Here is a 10,103-nt window from a genome sequence, read left to right as displayed (position 1 = left end):
TGAATGTGTGTATGTATATTTGTTGTTGGGAAATATAAAGTATTCAATTTGATACCTAAAATTAATAAGTTATAAGTAAATAAGTCCCCAAAAAATTACAATTACAAGCAAATTAACCCTTGAGACATACTTTTTCAAAGCAAACTAAATATTAAACGCATTAATGAAATACATGAAATTTGGTTCATTTGTTCTCGAGTCACACTTAGAAAATGACATTCTGATGATTGGTTGTCTAGAAGCTAGTCCTGTCATGAGTGGTGGTGCTTTCATGAGTGGAGGTGATGGTGCATTCATGAATCGTGATGTAGATCTCCTAATTGGTGCTGGTGCATTCATGAGTGGTGGCGACCTTATGCCAAACCTATCAAGGTATATAACTAGTCCTTTAAATTCATATGTTTTAACCTACAAAAATTAGAATCAATTTTACATAAATCATTCTCTGAAATTTCTCACTTACTAGCAAATGGATCCCTACAATCATATTAAAAATTACAATACAGTCCCTAAGTAATCATACTTTTCTAGTTCCTGATGCATCTCCTTGGACAGGGACCTCTTGTGACAACAATCTTCATGAGTGCGTTTGGATTGTGACATTGGTATTTCTAGTTTGACTTTGTCCCTCTTGTGCCTCAGTTTGGGAGAGAAAATTAGAGAAGTTGAAGAAATCAGCGAGCAAATTTTGAGATAACAGTAGAAAAAAATAGGGAGAAAATTGGGGGAAAAGAGACAAAAATGGGGAAACAAAATTGGAGAAATTAGGTATGAAAATAATTATCTTCCCAACTTTTTCTTAGTTGCAACAAATCTAACAATAAATTTTCTTTCATAGTGACATTTGGATATCACTAGGTTCAAGCTTTTTCACCCATGGAGGAAGAAGAATAAGTGGTTCTTGATTCTTTCATTTTCTACGATTTGAACACCATGAAATAGGAAAAAGAATAAATTATATAAATGAAGGCTTTTAGAAGAAAAAGATATGAAATAATGGACGAAGAACAAGAATGAATTATATAGATGTTGATGTTATCGTTATAATGATGACAATTTCAATTTTTTTTTTAAAAATGGATTTCCAATCTCGCTTTCAAAATCAGGCTTAGAGCCTCGTGTGTTTCCAAAATCGGACAATAAATTTTCTTTCATAGTGACATTTGGATATCACTAGGTTCAAGCTTTTTCACCCATGGAGGAAGAAGAATAAGTGGTTCTTGATTCTTTCATTTTCTACGATTTGAACACGAAATAGGAAAAAGAATAAATTATATAAATGAAGGCTTTTAGAAGAAAAAGATATGAAATAATGGACGAAGAACAAGAATGAATTATATAGATGTTGATGTTATCGTTATAATGATGACAATTTCAATTTTTTTTTAAAAAATGGATTTCCAATCTCGCTTTCAAAATCAGGCTTAGAGCCTCGTGTGTTTCCAAAATCGGACAAATTAGTTTTTTTCTAATGTGACAATAAGTTGACTAACAATTGTACTCTCTACATAAGCAATTGACGTCTAAAATTCAAGGGTAAATGTTTGACTCCTACAATTTCATAAGGCAATTTTAATATACTTAAAGACTAAAGTGACAACATCTCACAGAATCTTTTGGTTCAATAAAGTGAAGTAGAAGAAAGGAATTTCAGTTGAATAGAGAAGAAATATTTTAAGTGCGTGTTTAGTATTACAATGAAGCTATGTAATTTGCATAAACTACTATAAGAATTTTGTCATTCTACAATACTAGTCTTCAACAAGTAATCTAGTCATACTAAATGTTCACCGTTTCATCCATATGTTCGTTTCTATAGAAATCTAATAGTTGTCCTTCCATCCAAAGTTTGTTGTGCCACACCTATAGAGTGAAATTACATCGATTTTTCAAATGATTTGAAGCAACTCATCCATAGAATCTTGAATTGAAGCAACATAAAAATTCTACAAATGTTCAACGAAATTGCAGTAATTAATCCATTTACATCTAGACAACTGATAGATAAAAACAAAATAAACTGGATACAAGCCCATTCTATGATACAATCCAAAGAAATGAATGTTTTGTCCAATTGATCAGTTAATCAATTTTAACTAGGTAAAATCCAAGTTGGTAATGTCACGTCGAAACAAAACAAACCTATTCTATGTACCAATGACCAAATTAGATGCTCATGCGCCAAAGTACTCTTCAGGGACATAAAATTTTAAGCCGTTGGCCTGCAACCATGAAAATAAATAAATGATTTTGGACAAAAAAACACGCAAAGATCAAGACCAGTTTCCAAATCAAAAGACAATAACAAAGTAACCTTGATAACAAAACATTATTCAGGGTGGAAATGCCGTATACTTAAAGAGAGAATAACTTAGAAAGTATTGGGTAGTCGCACCCCCAAAACATCACTTTTGGGCACATCCAATAAAACAGTTACACATCATTATTATAATAATTAAGTAAAACCGACCAATATTTTTTCACTCTCATTATCTCTTCTCCGGATTCTCTGCACCTTCTCAACATTTTTTTTTTTTCATCTATATCTTCTCAACAAGTTATCTCTGCAACATTTTTATTTTCAAAGATGATAAAAGAAACATCAAAGTTTAAAAAAACAAATAGTTTTAGAATTTATCATTCCTTGCATCATTTAAAATATTGTTAATAGTAATATTTATAAAAAATGTTAATGACCTCGCTTCTTGTTAAACTTCATCCTATTGGTCTTCTTAAAGATCTTTACCCAGATCCATCACTCGGATCTTCTATTCTAATTTTTTTTTTCATTTCTATTGTTGCGTTTGAAAGTTTTTGTTGATCCTTAGATTATTTTGTTTTTCGTATGGACCTTTTTTACAGTATTCCTCGCAGTGAAGGTTGAATGAACAGATAAATCTCTTGAAGGTAAGTTCATTTTAGTAAGAAGTGCAAGAAAACCTCTAAAAAAAGAGGTAGACATAAGGGCGAAAAGGTGAAAATCTAAAAATGTTGTGTTGTGGGATTGGAGAAGAAAGAATATTGGAGAGAGAAGCAACAATTTTCCCCCAGATTTTTCCATTTATTAATTTTTAACGGATATTTTTTAAATTGTGCTTGAATCAGAATAGAAGAGGAAAGCTTTACGTATCACGCTAAAAAAAATTATAAAAATTATAAAATAAAAAAATTGACAGTTAATTCTTTGTTGCTTAAGTAGTTTAATTACCTCTGCAAATTTAATATCAGCATCACTATGATCTGATGGTCTCCCAGCTGCATCACCAACATAAAAGGATCTACAACATAGAACATGGACGATAAAATATCATATTATTCAAAATATAGCATTAATTGAGCTATCAAATATATGAAAAACTAACTGATCCATATCGATGGTAATGCCAGAGTTGAAGTATTGCTCCATAAGTTGCCACATCCCTGGTTTCGGTTTCCGAAAAGGATCATCTTCCTTGGTTACAGCTTTACCTGATTTACCAATCCCACAAGCTATAAAAACCTGTAAATATACAATTTGGTTATTCAGGTCAACTTGTCAACCCCCCCAAATGCAACTCCCTAGTAAATATTTACCTAATTTTTCTGGTGTAGAAAATCTTGTACAACAAGGTAAAGGTGATAAACGTTCAAGTATCCAGTATTAACAAGCTGTGATTTATTCTGAAAGGAAAATTGCATTCACCATGGAGAAGACTGGGACTTACTTTATATTCATAAATAAAAACCTTTCACATAGACAAACAACTAAAAAGTACTGAATTCGCCATTTACGTTAGATCACCATACTAATTTACTGTACTACTTTCAAAGTGGAGGTAAAATTTTATGTGCATAACTGTTGAAGAAAGAACATAAAAGACCAAAAACATACAGTTAATGGTAAGATAGTGAATATTAAAAAGAGAATAAATTGCCTGATAAAAATGATTCACCTCATATAATACTGGAAAACCCTAATTTAGAAAGAAAATAAAATCAACCACAAGTTATATGTAACATTTTCTTAGAATTTGGCCTTAGGTGCCTAAATCAACTCCACATAATCAGTTTGTAATATAAGTGTTGGAAATAGAATCTCATGAATGTTCCACTTTCCTAGATGTGTAGGTAAATACTGTTGGAATTAATACTAGTATTGGAAGTTGTAGCAATGCGGTTCATGTACATAGTTGTGTATCTAGAAAATATCATACATGGACTTAGGAAGAAGCAATCTAATTAATCTCACTTTAGGACAATGTGAGTGGTCCAACAATGGATCTAGGACAGCCTCTAATACAATTAGAATTTGAGTAACACAACACCATAAAACAAGCTTGTACAGTGAAGATTTCTTAACGCTTATTAAGTTATAAGTACTAATTTGGTCATAAATATAGGCGATCTGGGAGTCAAACATAGCCCCTCACACCTAACACAATGAAGTTGCAAGAGGCAGCATAGAAGGCAAGCAGCCAAAGTTGCCGCAACTTTGGTGGCAAAGGGAAGAGAGCAATCAAGGTGGCTATCCAACATATGGTATGAAGTTGACAGCGATAACCTAATAACTATTTCAAATTACCAACTAACCAATAGAATTTCAAATCTATGTAGTCAATAACAGATAACATTGCGGCCGACCCCCAAAACGCTATAGCGGTATAGCAGGTAGCGGTACCGCCGCTACACGAAGTTTAAGGACACCATAAAAGCACTTTATACAATACACATTTTTTTTACAAGAAAAATTGGGGAGGGTGGAAGTTTTATTAATTATACCATACACATTTAATGGTTAAAAATAGAATAATGCACAAAATTAAACACATATTCATAACTAACCATCAAAGTTCATTGCTACTAACTAATATTCAAACATAATATAAAGCAAAATAGAAAATAAGTTATTGCCTCCAAGGCTCAAAATAACACATCTAATATTCAAATATATATAATATCTAAAACAAAAGAACAAATAGTCTCCAGGCTCAAAATAACAAAGACTGTTGGTGCAGAAACAGTAAAGCAGAAAAACAGAGCACAGCAGTGAACAAGTTTGTGCAGAGAAGAAAGAAACGGGAGGAGAAGAATGGTTGCAGAGAAGAGGGGAAGGCTGTCGTGAAGAATCTCCCTTTCAAAGAAAAATAGAGCATTCATATTGTCATATTAGCCAGGTCACGATGATGATACTTAAAATCATAGTCACCTAGTTCGCAATTATCTTTGGTACGTGGTACGGGTTCAGGTACGCGGTACGTAATCTTCAAAGTATTTGGTACGTGGGGGTATACATAGTTGGTACGCTGTTTCGGTTTGTGGTACGTTTTAATATACAAATCGGTACGTTAAAATAAATAAAAAATTAATAGTCTTAACACAAGAGTGGGAGTACTAGTTTACATAAAAAATAGAAGAATTTGTAATACTAGTCCCACATCGGTTGTTTCTAAAATATTAGAAGTTGAGTTATCTATATGAGTACAACAATTCTAAGTAGTCCACATCGGTTGTTTCTAAAATACTAGAAGTTGAGTTATCTATATAAGTACAACAATTCTTGGTACAAGAGTTATTGTGTTTGTGCTTATATTGTAAAGGAGGTGTTACATTGTTTGTTTGCCAAAAATAGCGAATTATTTGTGAATTTTGGTGAATCGGTTCGCAAAAGTACCGCGAACTGGTACTCACGAACCAATTCGCGGTTCGTAGGGTATATCAGCGAATTATGTAACTCTGCTTAAAATATTACCCGCAGTAAAAGTAAAAAAATACTGTTGAAAAAACCTTATATGGTTAAAAACACGAGGACATTTTTAACATTTCACAATTAAATTACTGTAGTATTGGCAGTTATTTATTTTATTAACAGCCTGTTATTGAGTAGGCAGAAAAACAAAAAACTGGTATTTGGAAGGGAGAGACAAAGCTCTCAAATTCTTGGAAGGTTTCGAGTCTTGGGAATCCATTGTGTAATCAAATTCTATCATCAATAAAAGTCAATTATTACCATTAAATTTCTGATGGGGACAAAGAGGGAATTGATGACATGTCTAATGGGACACATAGTGCACCTAAGGTATGGAGAGTGTATGTTAGAAAATCTAAGAAAGGTGAGCTGGAAGGTGAGGGGGGAAAAGCATGAGCCCCATCCCATATAGGGGAGAGGTTGGTAAGGAAAGGGAGGAAAAAATTCTGTTAATTGTGAGTAGAAGAAAGATTCTATCTGATTTGAGTGAGCATAGCTCTCAGTAGTAAAAGGAAGGTTTGTTTCCTTTGCTCAGTTTCCCTTTATCATCAATAAAATACACTATCATATGTTGATTAATCTCTCATTAATTCTTACTGTCACATTTATAAGTTGAGAACCTATCAATTTGATCTGACCTTCCAAATACATTACAAACCAGTGAGTGTACGATTTTTTGATGAATGCCCCCAAAGAAGATGGATAATAGGGTTCATGCATTGGAGAACCAAATTTCAACACTCGAGGTTGCAATTGCTAAGATGCGAGCTCAAGCTGCATCTCTCTCATCACTCAAAGCAAGGACATGGGTGATTCGGTACAACAAAAGAGTGATGGAGACTTGAATCACGCTGACGACGAGCAAATCAAGAAGTTGATTCAGAAGATGCAGGGAGAGAAGCTTGATGAGTTCTGTCAATCGGTGAAAAAGATTGAACTCCCAATATTCACTGATGATGATCCTGCCGGTTGGATTGCTTGAGCGGAGGTCTATTTTTGAGTGCAGGATACGAGTCCTGAGAATAAGGTTAGTTTGGCTCAACTCTATATGGAAGGATTTGCCATCCATTTTTTCAAAGCGTTTGTTGAGGATGAGACTGATATGACCTGGGAAGTGTTCAAAGATGCGTTATTGGAGAGGTACGGCAGAGGAAGATGGAGAAGGAGTTGAACTCAGCATTATGAGTTTGGCTCAAATTGATAATCTGAGTCCCAGAGAGTTACCGGATGTGCGCACCATCAAGTTAAAAGGTCGAGTGCAAGGAGTACCCTAGTTGGTGTTGGTAGACAGTGATGCGACGCAGAATTTCATCTCGCACAAGTTGGTGAGATTAATGGGATGGCTAGTGGAAGAAACTACTCCTCTCAATGTCAAATTGGGGGATGGGTTTAAAGTGGTGGCACAAGGAGTTTGCAAAAATTGGTGTTGGGTCTAGGGAACATGACATCTACCATTGATGCTTGATTGTTCGATTTGGATGGAATTGACATTGTCCTCAGATTGTCTTGGTTAGCTTCCATAGGAGGCATGTGGATCAATTGGGCACAAAAGGTGTTGCGTTTCCCCATTGACTCTCCATGGGTGGAGCTGCATGGGGAAGGCAGTGAACATAAAAACCGGTTGGCCTTACAAAGTTTGTTGGGAAGATCCAAGCTATGGTACAGAGGAATGTTTTTATCTGCAAGAGCACAAAGGGAACCAAAGGTGTTGAGTGTTTTACAGTGGCACACATCGAAGAATGTGCAAGGAGTGCGAGGGTTCTTGGGGTTTACAGGCTACTACCGTAAAGTCATCAAAGACTATGGAAAAATGGCGAGGCCATTAACTGAGCTGACTAAGAGGGACAATTTCAAGTGGGGAGAGGGTGTTGAGCAAGCCTTTCAACTGTTAAAGCAAAAGGTAACGCCTGCCCCTATTTTAGCACTTCTAGACTTTCAAAAAGAATTCTTTATTAAGAGTGATGCTTTTGGGAATGGGTTGAGTGATATCTTAATTCAAGAAGGGAGGCCAATTGCTTATTTTAGCAAAGCCTTAGGAGAAGGAAATTTGACCAAATCAGCATATGAGAGCTTATGGCGGTGGCTCTTGCTATCCAACATTGGCGTCCCTACCTCGTAGAACGAAAATTTACGATGTGTACCGATCAAAAGAGTTTAAAACAGCTGTTATCAAAGAGAATTTGCACTATGAATCAGCAAAATTGAGCAGCAAAGCTTCTTCGATATCATTTTGATATCATTTACAAGCCCGGACTTGAGAATAAAGGTGCAGATGCATTGTCCCGTATGCATGATAGTGGGGAAATGACTTCCTTGAGGTTGGGTAGGGCTGAAGTGATTGAAGAGGTCCACAAAGATGTTGCTCTACAGAAAAGTCATTTTTGCGCTCAAGGAGAACAAACCGGTTCGGTTTGGATTTTCTTATGTGCGAGGGGTGTTGTTGTATGAGGGGAGGCTGGTGATTTATGCACAGTTTCCAAGGATATTGGTTATCTTGAAAGAGTTTCATTCTACCCCACAGGCGGGCCATTCCGATTTCCATCGCACGTTTAGACGAATAGCGTTGAATGTGATACTTGCCAACGTCAAAAATATGTCGTTGCTGCCCCTAGGGGTCTGTTGACGTTGCCAATTCCAGAAAAGATTTGGGAAGATGTATCGATGGACTTTATCACTGGTCTTCCTAAATCCAAGGGATTTGACATGATCTTTGTGGTGGTCGATCGGCTGTCCAAATACAGCCATTTCATTCCTCTCAAGCATCTTTTTAATGCCCGTGTGTTGGCCGAGGTGTTTACAAAGGAGATAGTGCGATTGTATGGCATTCTCTCTTCCATTGTGAGTGACCGCAACCCTATCTTTGTCAGCAACTTCTGGTGTGAATTGTTTAAATTACAAATGACCTTGCTGACAATGAGCACCGCTTACCATCCACAGACGGAAGGACAAATGGAGGTCATTATCGTTGCTTGGAGACATATCTTCGCTGTTTTATAGCTGATCTGCCTCGGACGTGGGTAATGTGGCTGCCTTGGGCCAAGTACTGGTACAATACGACGTACCACGTCTCTACGGATTCGACTCCTTTTGAATTGGTTTATAGGAGGCCACCGCCAGCCCTCACGTGGTTCCTTCGAGGGGAGACCAAGGTAGAAGCGGTGAAAAGGGAACTTGGTGATCATGACGAGACTTTGAAACATTTGAAGTACCATCTCGATTGAGCTCGTGGACGCATGAAGGACCAAGCTGACAAGAAAAGAAGAGGTGTGAGTTTTAAAATTGGAGAATGGGTCTTCCTCAAATTGAGGCCACATGTGCAGAATTCTGTTGAAGCACGCATCAATCCGAAACTTGCTCCAAGATACCATGGGACTTTTGAGATAACAGCACAGGTTATCGCAATTGTGTATCGTCTCCAGCTACCTGCTACAGCTCGCATTCATCCAGTGTTCCATGTTTCATTGCTTAAGAAGGCAATTGGCAATTACTGGGTTGAGAATGAGTTACCCCCCGGCCTCGATGGTGATCCTGCCGCCCCATGGGAGCCAGCAGCAGTGCTTGCCACTCGCACTATCACTAAGGAGGGGTCGAATGTCAAACAATTGCTCGTTCATTGGAAAGGCAAGCTTGTTGAAGAAGCCACATGGGAGAACGAGTTTGTAATGCTGACACAATTCCCATCCCTCAGACTTGAGGACAAGTCTCAAGTCTGTGACTCAAGGGAGGAGTATCGATGGGGACAAAGAGGGAATTGATGACTTCTAGTGGGAACACATAATGCACCTAAGGTATGGAGAGTGTATGTTAGAAAATCTAAGAAAGATGAGCTGGCAGGTGAGAGGGAAAAAGCATGAGCTCGTTGGTAAGGAGAGAGAGGAAAAAAATTTGTTAATTGTGAGTAGAGGGGAGATTTTTTTAATCTCTCATTAATTCTTACTGTTGCATTTATTAATTCAGAACCTACGATTGCGCCGCCACGAAGCGCTATGGCCGCAGCCCTAAAACACGACGCCGTATTGCATAGCGCATGGTCGCTGCGATGCAACACAACGGCCACGATTGACTACATAGTTTCAAAATACCATCTAATGGATAGAATTTAAGACAACTTCTAAGGTGGAAAATATACTACATACTATACTATACTGCTTTAAAGGATCCAAAAGCATAATAAAAAGGTAACTTTTGAGATAGAAGGAATATTTTTGTTTGGAAGAACTACCAACTCTAACTAGTAGACTAGTCGTCAACCATAAACCATTGTGTATTTATACCAGGTGCAGATATATATATATATATATATATATATATATATATGTGTGTGTGTGTGGTTAACAAAAAAAGAAGTAATTTTACATAATGCATTAATTGGTGAGAC

The 10,103-nt window shown here is 36.6% G+C and overlaps 1 protein-coding gene across 5 annotated transcripts in view; it reads right to left on the bottom strand.

The window, feature by feature from the left end:
* Nucleotides 1–1,635: 1,635 nt before the first annotated feature.
* LOC101515758 (polynucleotide 3'-phosphatase ZDP) overlaps nt 1,636–10,103 on the bottom strand; it is a 16,697-nt gene continuing 8,229 nt past the window's right edge. For 2 of the 5 annotated variants that reach the window (XM_027331029.2, XM_004516024.4), the window contains 3 exons: nt 3,363–3,499; nt 3,209–3,278; nt 2,002–2,222 (listed from right to left, as the gene is read on the bottom strand). In XM_027331029.2, the coding sequence (XP_027186830.1) occupies nt 2,175–2,222; nt 3,209–3,278; nt 3,363–3,499 (255 nt within the window). In that variant the 3' untranslated portion in view covers nt 2,002–2,174. Of the gene's footprint in view, nt 1,947–2,001; nt 2,223–3,208; nt 3,279–3,361; nt 3,500–3,573; nt 3,661–10,103 lie in introns of those variants that run through there. The other 3 variants (XM_027331028.2, XM_004516025.4, XM_027331030.2) reach the window with 3 other exon arrangements.

The sequence above is a fragment of the Cicer arietinum genome, chromosome 7, assembly GCF_000331145.2.
Source record: "Cicer arietinum cultivar CDC Frontier isolate Library 1 chromosome 7, Cicar.CDCFrontier_v2.0, whole genome shotgun sequence".
Taxonomy (NCBI): domain Eukaryota; kingdom Viridiplantae; phylum Streptophyta; class Magnoliopsida; order Fabales; family Fabaceae; genus Cicer; species Cicer arietinum.
The sequence above is the reverse complement of the archived record's forward strand: the minus strand, read 5'-3'. Positions and strand labels throughout refer to the sequence as shown.